The 19975-nt window shown below is 42.9% G+C and overlaps 1 protein-coding gene across 1 annotated transcript in view; it reads right to left on the reverse strand.

The window, feature by feature from the left end:
* PPIL2 (peptidylprolyl isomerase like 2) overlaps positions 1 to 19975 on the reverse strand; it is a 68409-nt gene continuing 48434 nt past the window's right edge. Inside the window, exons 15-20 of the mRNA XM_059863233.1 lie at positions 16108 to 16225; positions 13474 to 13530; positions 3836 to 3908; positions 3635 to 3697; positions 3016 to 3155; positions 1 to 1356 (exon numbers count right to left, since the gene is read on the reverse strand). Of these exons, the coding sequence (XP_059719216.1) occupies positions 1263 to 1356; positions 3016 to 3155; positions 3635 to 3697; positions 3836 to 3908; positions 13474 to 13530; positions 16108 to 16225 (545 nt within the window). The 3' untranslated portion in view covers positions 1 to 1262. The remainder of the gene's footprint in view (positions 1357 to 3015; positions 3156 to 3634; positions 3698 to 3835; positions 3909 to 13473; positions 13531 to 16107; positions 16226 to 19975) is intronic.

The following is a 19975-nucleotide window of genomic DNA, read 5'->3' on the forward strand; positions in this document are numbered from 1 at the left end:
TCAAAAGAAAATAAAAGCCTTTAATGCAAAATATTTCCAAAAGTTTTTACAGCAATTTCCTATAAATGGAGTCTTTTCTTGAAGAATGAAACCACCGATACAAACGTATTGTTCCAAAGAGGATTACAAAACTTTCTCCTCAGCCACACAGGAGGTAGGGAGGGCATTTCTCTTATCTAAAAACACCTAAGATGAACTGAAAAGTGATATTAAGGATCTAGCCTGCTATGTCTAAGTTACGGTAACACACAGATTCTTTGGGATTAAAACTTCACAGGCTGATATATCTTTACCCCATAAGGCCTTTATTAAAATTCCTAATCATTTGTGGTTACGTAATGGAAATATCTGAGATGCCTGTCAGCTACATGATGTTGTTTTTCCTAATGATGGGAAGCCTGACATTGGAGCAGACCATGGGGTGTTTTACCCTGCAAGGACCAGGCTTTAGGGATGGGTGTTAAAAAAAACAAAGAGTTGTTTCTATTCCTGCTCAGTTGCTCAAGGCTGTAGTTTCTGGCACCTGAGGGCAGGTGTGAACTGGTGCATCCTGGCATCTCTGGCTGTCCAGTGGCTCAGGGAAGGGCAGCCACTGGGAGGAATAAGTGATACAGCTGCCCCAGGCTAACCATGTAGATTTGCAGCTTCCCAGGCTGCTGTTGGAGGCTTTAACGGGTACAGAGAGAGCTCGTACAGAGTGAGCAAGGCCCTTCAGATGACAGCAGTCAGTCCAGACAAAATTGGTCCTTGTTGAGAACCAGCAGAAGGCAGCTGGAAGGTAAGGGGAGGACAGGCTGGAGGCCTTCCACAGAGCTCTCCAGCAGCACAGGAGCTTCCCAGCACTTTAATTCATTCCTTCGCTTGGCACACTCGGCTGGTCTGGGAACGATTACCTGTAAAAGGAGCTCTTTCACCACTGTAGCTGTTCACTGCAGTAGTGCCCTGCAAGGCTGGGCTCTGCCTGGTCTGCTGCCAGCCAAGCAGAGAAAGGCTCCAGCTGATCCCCGGGGAGCTGGGCTGCCTGCTCTCTGCTTTGCAAAACAACAACAAAACAGCCTTCGAGGAAGATGCAGTGGGGGAATGTGCTCTCTAGCAAACAAAGCCACATTAACCAGCCTCAACAAAGCAGCAGTTTTCTCTGCCAGTGGAAGGGCAGGCTGGTGCCTTCCCTCCCCAGGACAGGCTGTCTTTTGGGCTCTCTGGGGCCACGTGGGAGGCTCCTGTTTGCGCTGTGCTGCCCCAGTGCTGGGCTCCCCACGCTGCTACCAGGAGCTGAAGTCGCCGAAGCCTGTGCTCTTCTTCTCTTTCTTTGCAGCTGTGCTGGTTGAAGGCCCATCATCGTCCACACTGCGCTTCCTGCAGCCAGAATGAAAACAACTCTGAGGGAGTCTTTACTGCCAGTGGGACCAGGGCAGCTTGGATGCCTGTTCTGCCTGTTCTCTCCCAGTACCAGCTATACTGGAGCCAGCCCATCCCTTGTCAACTAGACAGGAGTGCAAGCTGCATGCCAGTATGGGTTGGGGGTCTTTGCCAGGCCCAAAAAGAGGGAGCATGAGTCCACTGGGATGGTTTGGATCAGGCTTTGAACACTCCCAGGAATGTGTTCAAAGCACAGAAAGTTCTCCAGGCCAGAGCTGAAGATTTAACAGCTGTACCTTTTTAGCATGGTCAGGAGAACATAAGCCATGAGTTTTCCCCACACCTTCTCACCTGCACTTGTGGCAGCAAAAGGATTTGTGGGGAATTAGGTATAAAGCAGCTGGGAGAGCTCTTCCAATCTTTTCTGTTTCTTGAGCCCAGCCTGTTGCAGTTGCTGCTATTATTATCAACCTCTCTTGAGCAGAGCTTGCAACCCCAGGGAACATTGTGCCACCAGCTCACATGCTGTAGTTTTATTGTCAGATATCAGTAGCTGATAGGAAAACACAAAACCCTAAATCTACCAGAACAGGTGCAATGACTGGAGGTCCTTTCTATACTACCTGGTCCTTCCCACAGAGCCATAACTGCTGGATTTCCTCTGTAAATAAGAGCGCAGTGTGTCAGCAGTTGTAAGCTGGACATAGTATTTTAAGGGACACACAATATTCTGCAACTGAAAAATTTCACTGACACATTAAACTGACCTACCTGAGCTTACATATTTCTGTTCTCACAGTTATGCAAATGCCTGTAAGTCACAGAGGCACATACAGGCTGATTAAATGGCTGCCCAGATCTGTGTATGCATAAATACAGGCCTTTATGTAGCAGACAGACAACAGCATTTTTGCAAATGCTTTTAGAGAAGTCTGCTAAAAATCAAGTGGAAGGCATTTATTTTAATTTTTCCAAAACACATGCTAAGCTGCTGCTCAGCCAGGATTCTGTGCTGTCCTCATGAAAGAAAGCAGTGCTGCCAATCCTGACAGGGGTACAAAGGGTGCCTGGGAGAGGATGCTTTAGGATAAGCCTGTCCAACCAGCCAGGTACCCTGGAGCTACTCAGCTGCCCTGTGCTCCCACAACAAGCCTGGGCGCCTGCTCCCCTTTCCAGCCATTTCAGCTGTGCTGGTACAGCTGTTTGTGTGGCTGAACAGGGAACCAGAGCAGCAAACTGACAGGGGCCTGGGGCAGCTACTTTGTGCAGGGCAGAAGTTGCTCAAAGAGAAACATCTGTGGGACTATGGCCTTCAGAAATAGCTTCAGAAAAGGAAGAGGATAAAAGATGGTGTAGAAGTGACACAGTACAGTTCCTCAAAGACTTCTGAGTTCTGGAAATGTATCTACAGTTCTGAAGTCAGCAAATGCTTTTAAAGACCAGCTTGGTCATGTTCAAGGGCTAAAAGAGAAGCTCAGTTAATGTGTGACCTTGAAAAACAACAGAAGTGAAGTAAACTCTTGACTGTTAGGACTACATGAGGGTGTCTTTTCTGGCCTAAAACAAACATCTGAACAATGGCACTGGACAGGGCCACCATCCAGCAGGAAAGGCACCTAAAATATTCAGCAAAAATCAGAAGGACAGGGAACTCACGCTGCAGCCATGTTGATGTATTTTCCAATCCCTTGCCGGTAAGTTTTAGGAGTCTGAACCTCTTTCTTTGGTAGGACCACTTCAGCTTTTATTTTGGCTGCTTCTTCTTCCTGCTGGAACTTCTCTCTTTCAGCAGCGACCTGTGGGAAGCAAAGGGTGCAATCTGTTGCAAGAGATAGTGCAGAATAAGGAGAAAATGTCTACAATTCTTTGAAGCTTTAAAGCACTCTAAATCAGCAGTCAGCACTGCTGAGATTACAGGGCAGGCTTTAGGAGACAGCCCTCAAGGGCCACTACAAACAGGCTCTCTGCAGCCATCATAGCAAAACTCTTTCTCACCTGCAGCCACCCAAAGCTACTGGGGGCATTTGAAAGAAAACCATCAGAAGCCTGATGGACTGGGAGCTGTGCCAGACTCAGTTACAAGAGTAACTCTCCACTGAAAAAGCAACTGGGATCCTGGCAAAAAAGCAATGTTGAATGGCAGCTGCTTAATCTTAGCTGGCAACAAGATGGACCAAGGAGCTGCCCATGTGCAAAGAAAAGTCATTAAGTTGCAAAATTCTCTCCAGAAAAGCTTTGGCCTTTCAAAAAAACCTCAACCAACCAAGCAACTCACCTGTGCATCTGCCTCTTCATAGGGATCAACAAAAACAGTTGTTGTCTCAATTCTTATTTCTTCCTGGAAGCAGAAGAGAAGAACAGTTATTCCATCTGCTGATTCAGTAGTGCCATCTCCCCCTATTTTGGTTTCAAGAAGTGTCAGCAGAGTGACCAGCACTGCCAGATAAGGCCTCTGCCCCCACTGCTTCACACACACCTTGGGACGGTCTGTTTTGGGGTCACTTTCCACATTCTCCATAGCAGTCAGAGTTTCAAAGCCACCAACCACCCTAAAAGAGGAAAGACATGTTATTCAATTGTCCCAACACACTTAAAATATTCCTGCACCCTTACCTTTAATATATCTCATTTATGTCCACTACTCTAGCAGATTTTTAAATCATCATGTTTGGGGGGAGAGGAGTCAGCAACTGTGTTTGGAAGACCTAAGATAATGTCATTCAGTGTGGAAGATAAGAATTTTTCCCTCAAATATGGGATTTGAATTTAAAATTAAACAGAACATGGAAAAGTCCAACACTCAGAGGCAAAGCAAAGCCCAAAACCTGGAAGCCACACAAACCAGCCAGATGAAGAACAAGTCATTTCTTCTTCTTAGTTTTCAAACTATCTATGAGACCTGAGAGTGTTATCAGGAAGAGAATGGTAACTACAGCACAGGAGAGCAGTGGCAGAGCTGTCTGCACTAACACCACTAACACTGAGAGCACAGGATTCCTCCAGAAGAACACCATGACTGTGAGCCCATGAGGGCTTTGGGAAGGCAGCAAAGCATCAAGTCACAGCCACAGGCTAAGGCCAGGACACTTCTCAAAGCAGTTTTCACCTAGGAGGGCCTTAGATCCCTGGCTTCTCACTTTTCAAGTCAACATATCCAAACAATTGCTTGAAAATATTTAAGGCTGAAGGCTTTCTGGACATGTTTATTTTCAAAAAAAGTGTGGAACAATGGGAACATTCTAGAGAAGCATATTTAGAAAGGATAAATGGGGAAACCCAGATAATTATAATCCTGTCATCCTGTCATTTATCCCAGCAAAATAATGGAATAGCGGAGACAGGACATGATTAAGAAAGAAAGGAAATAAGTAACAGCAATCAACTAGGTTTTGTGGAAAACAGTGTCTGTCAAACAACCTTCTATCTTTGAGACAACAGATGTGGCTAACAGGGGTAACAGTGTCCACAGAACAGACTTCTGGAAGGCGGCTGATATTTTGATTGAGGAACCAGAATGCTATGAAGTGAATACAGTACACATGAAATAAAAAATTGGCTGACAGGTGTCAAAATCTAATTTTAAACAGGAACCACTGAGTCAGTATGTTTTCAGAGGGGTCCTGCTGGGATCAGCTCTTGGTTCCAGGGTATTTAACACTTTTATCCACCTCATCATCCACAATTAAATTTGAAAACAGCTATTCTTAGAAGAGCAGTAAATAAAGAGGAAGACAGGCTGTTGATGCTGAGTGATCCAGATCCATTTGCAGAGCAGGCTGTAGCTGGACAACATCTGTTTTAATAGAGCCAAGCCACATGGCCAGGAACCAAAAATACAGCCCATACTAACAGCTGTGGGACAATGAGAAGCAGCTGTAATTCTCAAAAACACTGCTCCAGAAGCCAGGGGAGTCTGGGGCCAGGAGATCAGCAGCAGGGGCAGGAATTGGCCACTGAGGAGTCCAGGGTTGCCCATGGGACAGGGCAAGCCAAGAGCCAGCAATCCCCCAGCTTCCACAGAGGGGTAACTGTTTTGAAGCCTGACTGTTGCTGGGACTACAGCACCAGCACAGGTAGGCTGGCAAGGGGTGGGCAGATGAGATGGGGGAAAATCAAACTGAATGAAGCTGGTGGGGAAAAGGATACCAAACTGGTGGAATATGTTGAGCATTTTATCACCTAACTCTGCTTTCATATCAAAGAAATAAGCAATTCCTTGACCAAAACATATGTGATATTCACAGTCACCTTTATACACTCGTACCAGGGTATTTCCCTCTCAAAGACACCTGTCCAGTCCCAGCATGGCAGAGTCTGCCCAACTGGCACCAGGAGAGGCCTCTGACTCTTCCCTGCCATGGTCTCAGCTATCCAATGGAGAAATCCACTTCCTACAGCACTCCCCAGTGCCCTCAGTGCCACCCTGTGGGCTGGGACAGGCTGTAAGCACAACCAAAAGGACAGACCCCACCACAGAGAATGAACTGAGATGGAGACGGTGTCCTCACATCTGCCCCAGCACAGCTGTGCTTGCTCATGTTTCAGTGCTGCTCCAAACTCTATTCCCCAAGGGCCTGCTGATATTCTGTAATAAGGCTGTGACTTTTAGGTGCAATTAAAACCCATGGATGCAGGCTAGAACAGCCTCAGTCATTTGTGACTGGAGGGAGCAGACTGGGGGAGGCTGCACAGGGCTTGAGGACCCTGTATGAACTTTGGAAAGTTCATAACAAAAACTCAATTTTAAAATCTCTCTCCAGGCCAATATCAGATTGACTTATAATACTGGTGATTAACACCCAGCCCAAGATATATTCACTGTATTTTAACTGCCCCAAAGGAAACTTCTGATTTAATATCGGAGGATTTTCTAGCCAACAGCTCACTCATTATCTGCTTGTATGTTTTCATTTAATTAGGTTTCTGGTAATTTGAAATGGCCAGATCAGCTGTGCACTGGCAATCTCAGCTGAGTAATCCCTTAGCCCATAGCTAGACCTCCCACAATATTAGCCCTAATGCATTTTACTGATGCTACCAGATCTTCAGTTGCCCTGCTAATTAAACTTTATTGGTAATATTTTGTCACTTGTGCATTTTGAAAGGCTGCGATACACATGGCATTCACAGGTCATCAGTAAATGACCTAAATAGTTTATTTTGACATAGTTTGATAGTTTATTTTGCCCTGTTAAGGGCTAAGGGGGAAGAAGACAAAGTTGTTATGCCTGCAAAGCATGTCATTCTCTTTTCTTCTTCACTTCTTGTCTCTCAAATGGAAAATTGCTTCCTTTTCTCTCCCTTGCATTCTCCAACATTTTGCACAGAGAATCTCTGTGTACTACACTGTCAGCCCAGCCAGCTCTCAATATAGGTTTTTGTCTTTATAAAGACACTGCTGTAATACTGTTAAAAAATAAAAACTAATTTGAATACAGACCACCAGCTCAGAGGACAGAGCTCTGACCAGAGGGACAGGAAATAATCTACATGTCACTTTTGTTCAGGGAGCACTTTGGAGCTTTGTCAGGGTCAGGCCCAGCTGAGGCTGGTATCTGACCACTAAAAATTAACATGCAAAAGGACAAGGTCTGATTGCAAAGATCACCCATCCTGTAAAAACTGAACTACACACTAACCTGGCAGTCAGGGCTGGATGCAAAAGAAATTGAATATTCCAAACTGCGAAGGCTTTTGCAAGCTTTCCTCGGATCTAAGAGACAAGGTATACACAGGCCCTTGAAATGTTACACGTTGTTATTGTCAAATCTCATGATGTTACATTGCAGCACTAAAATCAGTTTGATGAGATAAAATGTGTCAAAGCCCATGCACAGGCATCCCTCACAGCAACTGCTCCTCAGTCAATGAGGAAACCAACACACCAGAAAAGGTTTTGGGATTCTTTGCCTGCCCAACAACACATATTTTGGGCCAAGAAAAAAGCCCAAATTTTATGTACAAATGACCATCAGAACAGTACATAAAGACATTTAAAAAAAAATCCTCTAAAGAGAGAGCCATTACTGAATATTATTCTAATATTCAAGGAAATCTGTACATAATTTCCAGTAAAAGAAAATGCAGATTCCAGAAATTCAGACTCACATCCCTTTATAGTCTTTACACATGTTAAACGTGTGGCACAGCCAGTGACTGTTCACACTGTGCTGCCTGGTCTCGTGCAATGCCACTTCTGCCAAGTTGGGAGCCAGCATGGCAGGGAAGGGAGAAGGGCATAAACAAGTTTAACCTTTTCCACTGCTTCTGGCTCTATTCCTTTTCTAAGGTGTCATACATGCTTTGTCCTAAACTGGCTGAGGTTTAAAAAGGTGTTCAGATGACACCCTGCAGTGAAAAGGGTGACACTTTCAAGACACCATTCACATCAGAACAACCAGTGGAACCGAGAGTTTGCTGTGTGCTTCCAGTAGATGTTGAGCAGAGAAATTATGATCTCAGCTATATATTTAGCTCAGCAACCCTGAGACAGCTTGTATTTTTAGAGGAGCTTGATAAATGTTGCATTACATTTAAGCATGAACGACAAGGCAGGTACATTTATGGTATTTTTTTTCTCTTAGCATAGGAATGAAAACAAAAATGTGCCCTCACTCATGCAATTCTGTTTTCTTGAAAGCTGGCTAAGTTAGCACTGGAAATCTTTGCATTTCACATTTAGATGTTTTATTAAAATCTTACTTCCTGTTAAGACTCCTTTATGTAAAGCAGTAACCTTGCTTCAAAACCACTGCCAATGCCTTTGCACGAGGAAGAAGTGAAATATCCGGAGCAGGCTCTATCCATTTGCAATATGCCAATGAAGGTCTCACTATACTTTAGTTAGTGCTGCCCCAAAGAAAACTGCATCTCCCCTGCAGCCCAGAGACATTCACATGTGAATCTACTTCTCATATTTTTGTGTGGAAGAATTATAGGAATGAAGCAATGCTTAATTGCCTTCTGCAACGCTGGGGATGGCAGTGAGCCAACATAATAGAGTTTCCTGGTCAGAAGATGATACAAGAACAATGTCTGGACTTTTTTTAAAACGAGCTTTAAACTACAAACAGAAAACAGAAAGAAAAATTGCTCTTTTATAAACACATTCTGCCCCGAAGGTTATTTTTATAAAAAAGAGAACACACATTTATATACACACACAGAGGGAACAACACATATGTGCACAGACACGCACACTCAGGACAAAATGTTTTCTATGCATACACCCAATCTGCAATGGAGTGAGCAATTCAAATGTGCAACAAGGAAGCAGCCAAAACATCTCCATCTCTCTGCTAGATAAGGGCTTCATCTAGCAGGCAAGACATGGTAATAAAGGGTGATGAAAATAAAACAACTTGGAAAAAAGCTTATTGAAACTAGACTCAACAGATGAACCTGGCACGAAAGGACTTCCCTGCCTTGGCACAGGTCCCTCTTCAGAGATCATACAACTGTTTTGGGAACGACAGCAGCCTTCATGCAGCTCCATCAGCCCAGTGCTCATGTGCAGCCATGGCTTCCACAGGGAGGCCTGGCTCATTTCCCCACCTTGATCTTTGCTCCTATCCCAGTGTCTGGGGAGTAGACTCTGCAGTGCAAAATTAGGTCAATCTCCCTACACAGAATCAGCTCTTCTGCTGTCACACAGTTTCTCCAATCTTCAGATATACTAAAGCAGAAGAGCCACAAGGACATGAGTTTTCCAACTTAGAAGCAACTGGGACTCACTGATTCAAATCATACAGGGAATGTTGCAAGGGGAAACAGACAATGTGTTATATAACAGCACCTGGGTAACTGAATAATGCCTGGTAGTTGCTTTATGTAGCTAATTACTTTAGAGGACAAGAGTTACTTTCATTGCCCCAGTCTACAGAATTGCAGCAGAAAGCAATTACACAGGTTAAGGAATACTTAATACAGAGTGATACTGATCCAAGGGAAGAACTCCCTTCCACAAAAGCATCTGGCAAGGAGAGAAGGGAAGAAAAGAGAAGAATAAGCTGAATGCATGTCAGCTATTGACTGATGCCTCCAGTCTGACCAAGCCTGAGGTTTCCCAAACCTCCTTGTCCATTATTTCTGGGAACAAGAGAATTGAAGAACGAGCAGCAGACACCTCGAGAGACAGTAGAAGTTATTCACATAAGCAGATATGTACAGCCTCATAGCAAAGAGAAAACTGTCCTTGACATACTCATCTGCTGTCTCAGTTGCCACTTTCTTTTCTCAGCTCTTGACAAACACAAGTGATGTTCTAATAAACACACAGAACTGCTGTACAGATAATTTCCAGCTTTGCCACTCTGACCACAACACTTTTCTCTCTGCTCCCTTTATTGCCCTTTGTTTTATTGCATCACATCACATCACCTATCTGCAACATGCCCTTGCTTTCAAGCCCATCATGCTTTGCTCATCCTAAATCTCACCCAAAATTCTGAAAGCATTTTTCTCCTTCTGTTGATCACTTTCCACTACTATTTTAAATATGCACATTTTTATGTGTGCCTTTAGCTTTGGAACAGGCTCCCAAAAAACATCGATGAAGCAATTTTGTTTTTTCCTGAGGCTTTCTTTTTCCAAAGGTGGTGGAAGGTAGGTCGAAATGGGTCACTGTCACAACTTCCCTTTATCTATATGCAATCTCTTTTCTACTTACACAGCTCTCAGGGACAGAGATTATGTTTCTATTTCTGCTAAAAAAAGGGCAAATGTACCAGGTCTCTGATCCACGAGAGCTGTGAACCATTGCAACAGGAAACATAACAACAACATGGATGGGATATGCTTGCACCAAAATTTCATAAAGAACACCCAACAGGAACCTGAGCTCATCTGCTGTTTTGGCTGTAGTGTTCCTGTAGCCCCTGCAGGTCACAGCACAGCTGAGGCCCAGCTTGGAGCACAGGTAGGAAGGAGACTCAGGCACAGAGGCCAGGGCAGCAGCAGGCAGGACCCTCCCCGGCAGCAGCCCCCTGCAAATGCTTCTCATCCCCTTTGTGCAGAGCAAAGGCATGTCAGTTAGTTGATATTATCTCAGTTTCTATTTTAAACCTCTTACCAGCAAGCTAAAAGCCCACAAAAACCACCAGTTGGTTTTCATGTTAATTACATCATTCTCTAAGTCAGAAGAAATAGTAATTACTAGAAATGGTAATTACTAATTTAATCTAGGCAGCTCTGTTGGAGCAGGAAATCCATGCAGCCTGCAATACACCTCCAAGGGAAGGCATTCTGCTCTCACTCTGTTTTGGCTCCCCAGCCATGCCAGATTATCTCCTTTCTTTTCAGTACCAGCATCCTCATCACTGCCACAGTGAGCAGCACAATCATGATGAGCCCTTCCCTGTCCTCCAGCCACACCTTTCTCCTGAGACATGAAAATTCCAGGGCACCAAGGCAGACACATGTCACCTCTTCACTGTCCCACTGCCCAGGTGTGGGCATTTATAGAGTCTCCTACATAAAACTTGTGTTTCAGACCAGTGAGGATATGAATAAGATGCATTTCCAGAAAAGGCACTTTTCAATGGTGCATCCCACAAAGGACCAAAGAAACAAAGAAAGGAGTAGGGAATGGTTGCCCTTTCACTCTTTTTTTGTTCTCCTAAGTATGGAAAGCCTGCTGAAAAGTTCTATACAAATTACAAACAGGTCAAATTGTGCTCTCCAAGATACCTGTGTGACACTAACATGGACCAGAGTCACACAGGAGTAGCTAAAAGGACAGTTCAGATCAGAGTATTTAGGTTTTTATATTAACTGAAATAAGTAATCCTCAAGTCTATATGAAAGTCACAACAGGCCAGTAAGCATCCAAGTAACAATACAATTAAACACTGATGGAAACAAAGAATCCTGATATCATGGGTTCATTCTGCTCTTAAACCTAGATATTATTCCTAGATATGCTTCCCAGATACTATTGTGCTATAATCAGCTCATTTATAGTCACCAAATCACCCAGGATCTAAAATATCAAACTGAAGTTGGAGTTTTACTAGAGGTACAATCTTTGGCATCTTCTGGCTTTTATGACTTTTAAATACAATGCAGGTAAAAACAGCTGGTGGATTCTGATGACAGAATACAGATCTTAAGAGCTACATACATCAACCTTTTATTATTAAATTTGTAGGTAAATTCAATTATTCAATAATTCAACTTGTAGATTAATACAGACTGACTGGGATACATATATCCCAGCATCTTAATTTTACCTTATTTGAATTGATCTTCATTTCCATGCAAGAAAGATCAGAGTAAAATTTCCCTGCTCTGTGTTCATATGAAGATGTCACTCAGTTTTCATGCAGGAAGCCAAATATGATTCTAAACCACCACTTTTTATAAACTTTTTCCATTGTATTTCAGCTAAAAGTATAAGCAGCACCACTTCTTCACTCTGGGACCTAAGCTCAGATTTCTGTTACAGCAAAGACAATTCCCAAATTAAGATAGTCTTGGCTAAAACTGCAAAAATCTCTGCTGTATATGCTTGAGCAGATTTACCTGGACTAAGTAATTCCCCTCTAAAGGGAAACACACAGTGTGAAACATCATCTGAGCATTTTGCTCACAAGGTACTTGAGCTATTCAGCACAGTGTGAAGGCTTTGGGGAGCACACTCCCTGCACCACAGAAAGCTCAGCTTCTCTCCAAATCCTTTGCTGGTGAATTCTGGTAAAACTGGAGCACACTGAGGAAACACAGCAAAGCCACTGGAGGACTTACAGGATGCTCACTGAGGCCAGGCTGCACCCAGAACTGAAGACCAGGCACATTTTCAGCTGAGCTAACACAGACATTACTTGATGAAGTGGCCAGTTCAGGTTAACAGCATTACTGGAGGGGATTTGAAGGGGTTTTTGCAAGGTGGACTCAAATTGTTGCTGAAGTGAAGTAGTCCTAAGATCTGGATAAGGTAACTCCTCCAAGAATTACTGACTCTTAGCTTTTAGTATTAGAATTTCCTTTTTTTAATCTGCTTTCACAAAGGACAAGGGAACTTTGAATTTTTCTAGGACAAATCTGAGAAAGAAAAAAGAAATACATTTCCAAGAGTGCAATTATTGAAGAATCAGTATTGGAACTAACAGCACTAAAATAAAGTGCCATTAACATGAAGCAGTTTCTGCCTCAAAAAGTTTCAGGCAGGGAAGATGGATTAAATATATCACTTTCACTGTACAGCACAATTGCATGACATTCAATCAAAGTAAACAGCACATGGTTCTGTTTTCCATTACTGACTTCCAAATGAACAGAACCATGAAAGGAATAAAACCCCAAATCTACAAGTAAAAAAGATTGTAACATTCTCAGGAACTCCCAGTGCAGCAGGCTAGCAACATTCCCACTCCTGCCCTGCGTGAGGGGTGTCTGAGAACAGCTCTGCTTGACTTGGTAAATACCAAGTACCTGCAGTAGAGGAAGGAAAGAGCATCTTTTGTATCTTCTTCTACAATAAATATCTTAGGCTTTATCATGTGAAAACTTGACTGGAAAAGACTTTCAGAAGAGACTTTTTTATAAGGAATGAAGTTCTCTCACTGTCTGGGCATTGGTAGTATCTTTGTATATGTGTGCATAAATACACAGATTTTATACCAGTGATAATTGTCAGGAATAAAAGAAAATAAGAATAAAATAAAAAAGAATAAGAAGGGCCAAAAGGCCTCATCTATGCAGAAGCTCTATTCCATGATGAAGAACAGTCCTGTCATGACTAATTTTTCAGCTGATGGCTCATAAGAGGATGAAAGCAGAATTGAAGAGCTAATCTCTTGTGTCCTAGCAATTAAAATGCACAAATATTAACATGGTTCATTACACGACTATGATTACTTTGCTCATGACTCCTGGAGGGCCACCCACAGAAGGGAAGTGAGGCAACTTACATTGATGAAAGGAGGGAAAAAAGTCAGGGTCTGCTGACTGGCATTGGTGCAATGTTGCCCACCTACTCATGACCAGGAGAACTGGATAGTGAGCTGGAATTTTGCTCCAGTTCAATTACAAGAGTCACTAGATTCTTCTTTTTAGGCTTCAGACACACAAGGGAGAATGTCTGCTATGCTGCTGCCCAAAATATCCTTCACTTACCTTCCAAAAACTGTGTGCTTCTTGTCCAGATACGCACAAGAGCGGAATGTGATGAAGCTGGGAGGAATAAAGATATAACAGTTACCACATTGCCCCAGTGACCCTCAACAACAGCCAGTAATGCTTAAAAACACAAAGTGTCTGCAAAGGCTTCCAGAGAGAAGCCAAGCCCCTCTCCCTCTCTGGCTCCTTTCTGGAAGGCCTGTGGACCAAACATCCTTTCACGCCTCAGTATTGTGGGTTCCACCTGGATTTCTGGAGTTTTGGCTTCTCACTTTTCATCACACTAATATTTTTAAACAGTACACCAAGAGTAGGGCCTTGCAGCAAGTCCAAAATTAATTTGAGCATCTGCCTCCTTGGCCTTGCAGGCCCTGGGAAGCTCATGCAGGGCAGGCAGACGTGCATGGGAAGAATGCTTCCTGCTTGGGAAGAACATTTCTGGTGCCTGATGGGCAGCTTGTATCCAGCAAATAAAGTTACATGACACAACAGCCTCTGCCAGTGTAAGCTTCTATTTTCTATGTATTTACTTTTTGCATTTCTCTTCCCTTAAACTGGTCTGTTGGTGATCTATTTCTCCTCTGGACAGAGCACACTCATGCTCCAGATACAAACATCCCAGAAGAATACTTCAAAGTGTCAAAAGTAATTAATTAGACTTTTAATTTTGGGGGCTGTACTTTTAAACTTAAACATGGGAACTAAAACACTAATCCAAAGCAACCTTTAGTACTAAAGCTTTACTCTAAAGCTTGATGCTTCTTTGGAAGTCATGGACTACAAATGTATGAGACAAAGGTTTCCACAGTGTGGTCTGCAGACCACGATGGCCTGTCTTGGCTGGACATGCAGTGCTGGCTCTCCTCCCTGTCTCCATCTGTTACACTACATAGGAGACAGCTAAAAATATATAAGCATTCCAAAAGCACTTTTCCATATAAGCAACTGCCTCAGGAAGTTATATGGTTGGAAACAGGAGCAGCTGTAATGTTCCAGACAGTCTATTAAGATGTAGCTTGCCCTAGGAAAGCATTGGCATGCTGTGCAGAATGCAGACTCCTACATGGGATACCACTTTACTCCTGGATATCCAATACTTAAAATCATCACATGGTCAGTTATGTAGCATTGTAATAAAAACCCCTGAGAAACAGCAAATATACAGGGAAAGCTTCTCATCTGTCGCTACAGTCAAAATAAATTAAAGACAACAGAATTAACATAACTCAGGAGGGTCCCAGAGAAGTCCTGAGCATTATTCAAGGATCACCTTGCAGGGGGGACCCAGCTCTCTCTGCCCTGTAGAGCCTGTCACCAATGGGGAGAGCTATTCACAGAGTCCCCAAGGCTAGAGGAGATGTATCTAAGTGCTGCCTAGGAACCTTTATAAATATGGACAGCTGGATTCCCTTAAGGACTTACATATAAAGGAACTTCATATTTCATTTGCAAATTTTAGGAGAACATACAATCACATTTACAGCAGATGATGTGACTCAAAATGGCACATTGCTTATGGTCTCTGTAACCTCTGTTATTAGAATCTCCTTTTGAAAAAAAAAAAAAAGAAGAAAGAAGCCTCTACTCTCCCCTAATTTAGCACGTGAGAGCTGGCAGTAACATTCAAATCCAAAATAAGTTGTACAGCAACTTGATCCAGCAAACTGCCCCACACGTGCTTAGGCTTAAGAATCCAAGTAAGCCTAAGAATGTGAGGCCCTGAGAGAAGCCCTTGTGTTTAATTAAAGCAAACCACACTGCTGCAGAGTTTACAAGCCATCCTAACACTCAGCATCACGAACACCAAGACCCTCCCTCCCTCCTCAGTGCCAGGTGACAGTACCACACACACACACACACACACACACACACACATACACACACACACTCACACACACACACACACACACACACACACACACACACACACACACACACACACACACACACTCACACACAATCACACACACACACACACTCACACTCTCCCTCTCTCTCTCTTTCCTGGGGCTCCCAATAAAAGGCCAATTTTTTATACTGCAGTACTTACAGAGCAACCAATAAATAGTTGGCTCAAAGTGACACAGAACATTTTTAAAGGACTGCAGGCAAACACCCATATTAGTGTTACACATGAACAAGGCCATGACAACTTCAGTATCTTTAAGTTTGCCCTCATTTTAGTCCTCATTCTGCTTTTGTACATTGGAAACCAATTTATTCTCAATCCCAGATTGTACACTCTGCCATGTCTGGGTCTACGCGTTTTAACAGAGCATTTATTTAAAATCAGGTGACTAAAAAGAAGTTATATTCCCATAGAGTTTATGTTTCATCTAATTCCTTCAAAAAGTTCAATATGGAGCTAAACTTCAAATCATTACAACAAAAAAGACAAGTTCTTGCTGATATAATGAACCCACAGGTCTTCTTGCCATGCTTCACTTTGCTGTTAGATTGGCTAAGAGCAGCTCTCGCCCTGATTGCAGTATGCACCACTCAACAGAATATTTCCCTTTACTGAACTTTACATTTAGAGTAGCTCATTAAATGTCATTTTTCTTCTTAACAGAGTGAGACACAATGTCCAGAGGCAACCAATAAAGCACAAAAAAGCAAATGACTACTTACAACTGTGATTTGTTTGTGTTGGGTCCTGAATTTGCCATACTCAGAACACCACGTCCCGTGTGGGACAAATTGGGCTTGAATTCATCTTTGAAAGGTTTTCCCCAGTAAGATTCTCCTCCTTAAAAAAAAAAAAAAAAATCGAAGCATAATATTTGTTTTCATTAGTTTCCCACTGTGTGTTGCAACAGGCACTGACATTAAATTCAAGGTTCCCAGCACTTGCAGTCACTATGTGTTAATACATTGTTACCTCACCCCTATCTCTAGGCCAGTATTTGAGCACGACCTTGAAATCTGGTGTTTGCAACTGGCAACATATTTCTGTGCCCTCACACTATCAGCTGCAACAGACCACACTTTATCAACAGCTTTATGTATCCTGTGCTGAAGAATAGTCAAGGATTTAATTTTTTCCTCCTGGTCCACCATAAATTTTCTCTTTTGAGACATTAAATCTTTAAAATTGGCTTCATGACAAAACACAGAGCAAAGAGTTACCAGTTTAATTGCACTCTGGATATAGCACTGCTTCTGGAAATAAAATATCAGGGAGATGAAACACATTCATAGAATCAACTAAGAATAGGAGGTACAAGCTCAAATGCTTAATCCCAGACTAAACAATGAAGAATGACGCTATATGGTGCTCCAAATTAAAAGGCAAAAATTAGATATTTGGATGATGTGAACACTTATGTGCAGTGAAGGTAAAAGAACGATAAAATTGCACAAACCCCAGCCCCAGCCCTCCAAAAGTGATTTCTTTTCTGTGACTGTGGATGGAGAGAGGGTCCGTGAGAGGTCTCCTCCTGGCTGTCATTTTTACATTATTTATGACAGATCTGACATTTTCATTTGCACTTTCCTCCAGGATCATTCTTAATAAGAAAAATGAAGGCTGAGATGAGTCATAGTTTTACAGTCAAATCCATAATCTTGTTTGACAAACCATGAAAAAATATTTCACCTTAGGACAGTATTAAAAATAAAACAAACAGAACTATCCAAACAGGCAGCAAGGCTGGTCCATCTGCAGAACTGGCTCAAGAGCCCTCCAGAGTAAGTGTATCACTGGAGAAGCAGCAGGTCAGGGAGGGATCTGTAGTGCTCCACAGCCATGTGCACACATAGCACAGAAAGCAATTTGATGATATGGCTGTAAAGCAGTAAATAAAACCAAGGAATGAATCAGGCTCCCACTGAAAATCTTACCCAAAAAAATCACAGGAGTGCATTAAATGAGGAAAGAGTTTCAGATGATACCATGAAAACAAAGCATCTCATATGGACAGCTGCAAGTGGAACTGAGAAATTTTGGAAGAAGCTGATCCACTTAAAAACCCAATTAATCATATTCAAAAGACCTATTAATAGAGTTGAGTGTTGCCTGCTCTGCAGTTTGACAAGAGGTGACAAAAGGGGACAAACCCTGTGGGGATTTTCTGTAATCAGGAGTACAGCAATGGTTACTTCAGCAATCTCTGGCTATTGAGTATTTTAAAATCAGCTAAGTTATGTCAGCTTGATCCCATATGCCAATATTTTCCAGAGGTGGGTGACAGGGATATGGTACAGTTGCAGGCAGCTCTAGAGGAGTTTGTGCTGTCTGAAGTTTTCAGAGGATATAGAACATGAGCACAGTCTGTTGAGATGGGATACAGCAGCAAGTGGCCAAACCTGTGAGCCTGCTACACCCTTCATGTGCTTCCAGCTGATGCTGGAATTACAGCCAAGCTGCTGAAAGACAGTGGAATCAAGCCTGAAGCCTTCACTGGTCAGAAAAATAATTCAAAAGGAAAGAGAAAAATTGTGAATGACAGAGAGACTCTCTCTTTCTGGCACTGCAAACAACCAGACCCAAGAGCTTGCAGACAGGAGCAATGAGCCATGATCTTTAGGCTTTGGAATATTTATTTTTGTATGATTTCATTTCAGATCATGCACTGCAGGTCAGAATTCATCTCATATGCATCAAAGCTAAGTTTGGTTCATTCTGCTTCTCTGGGAATAAGCACTAATATTTTAGCAGATAGCTACAGCCCCTGCTCTGTCTGCCATACAGCTGCTTCCAAGGCTAATTCTGTCTGCCTGGGAGCTGCAGCAGGAGCAGGGAATGGCCTGTGCAGCATTTGCCTAAAAGGCCAGACGTCCTGTGAAGGACATAACTGAAGTGTCTGTGGAGACCTGGCAGCACAGACTGGCAAAGGGCAGAGGAGACACTGCAAAGGCACTCTGCAGAGCAGGCACAGCTTGGGGGTTTTGTTGTTGTTTTGGATTGGTTTTTAAAAGTAATTTAAAGGGAATACTATTTTTTCTTTTTCAAGGAAAACCCCAGAGTATTCTCCTTAAATTAAAAATAGCCTGAATGTGCTTTTCATCAAACTCCAGCTAACCTCTGGAATTGTTCCAGGCTTCAAGTATCTGTTTGAGGCAGGACTAGACAGAACAAGTCAGAAGATGGCAAGTTACATCTATACACTTTTTAATTACTGAAACCCAGCATGACTTTCTCTGTGAAGATTAAGAACAGACCCCTCATCATTCTAGGGCCATGGCAGCATAGTGCCTAATGCTCAGCTGGAACAGGGATTTTACATTCTCACCTTTTACTCTCCACATTAGAGGTCAATGTAAACTTGGGAAAACCACTCAGGTTCCAAACCTGCTAATAATTATGAGGTGTTTGTAAGTATCTAGCAGATTTTACTGTGTTTATTCTCAACACGGCTGGGAGGTGTGGTTGTACTTCTCTGAAAGCAGAATGGTGCAGACAGAGGAGGTGGGAGCATGACAGTGTCTGGCTCCAGCCTTTTTATATTACACTCCCTGTATGTGCCACAAAGAGAGGAGGCTCCTCCTGACCCTCCCCAAATCTTCCTCAGGGTGCACACAGATCTCTGCTGGCTATATTTGGAATCACAATGATGCAAAGCCCTCACCCCAGTGCTGATGTACCAGCCTACAAGCAAAGCCCACGGAAAACAAGAATTGACTCTGGGTGTTGCATTCACAGCTGGCAGCACTGCCTGTCACTTCACCTCCCTCTCAGCTTATCTCTGTCCAAGTGGAGCTGTGTGCCTACTGGACTTGTAAATGTTTCTGAGATCCTATTACAAAAGTGCTGGAAAAGAATTCTGTAGGCTTCTGTGCTAAAAATCAGTTCACATGGCAGCAGCCATGGCCCCAGCACATACTGCCAGTGGATGGATTGGTGTTGGGAGTAATTACAGCCTGCACAAAGCTGGAATCTCCTGCTTGCACAAAGCTGGAAATGCACTTGGGATCAGCCAGAGAAATACAGTGCCATTCAACAGCACTTAACCTGTACAGTGTCAATGCCTTCAGAGTTTTTGAACAATTCACATGCCTACTCAGATCCACGATTCAAAGCTGCAGGAAGCTGGGAGACAATTCCATGCATTCTCCTTTTAAAAAAAAAAATCTCTTAAATTAAAGATGTGTTTAACTCATTCTCACACAGAGACGAAATGAAACAGACCACACAGCTCTTAGAAAAGAGCATTAATAATTTCTGTGGCTATCCAGAGTGGCAAGATACATTTAGCTTGTACTGAAGCACAGTTAGTTAGTAAGTCTTGTATCTGCGTCCTGTGCTGATAGTAAACAGGTGAACAGATCTGAACTGACCTCTGAAGCAGCCACACATCAGCAATTACACAGAAAAAAAAGCCAAATTTTCAGATTGTCTTTTGAACTTAACCAGATTACTCTTTGGTAGTCTTTGTTCCTACTAAAAGCATGTAAAAGTTTTTTTGAGGTACAATCACATAATTTGTGCAACTTTCTTGCAAAGAGCTGAGAGATGCATCTAAAGCTTCAGAAATGTAGCATTCCAAAAGCCAGGTGT

The sequence above is a fragment of the Haemorhous mexicanus genome, chromosome 19 (genome assembly GCF_027477595.1).
Source record: "Haemorhous mexicanus isolate bHaeMex1 chromosome 19, bHaeMex1.pri, whole genome shotgun sequence".
NCBI lineage: Eukaryota > Metazoa > Chordata > Aves > Passeriformes > Fringillidae > Haemorhous > Haemorhous mexicanus.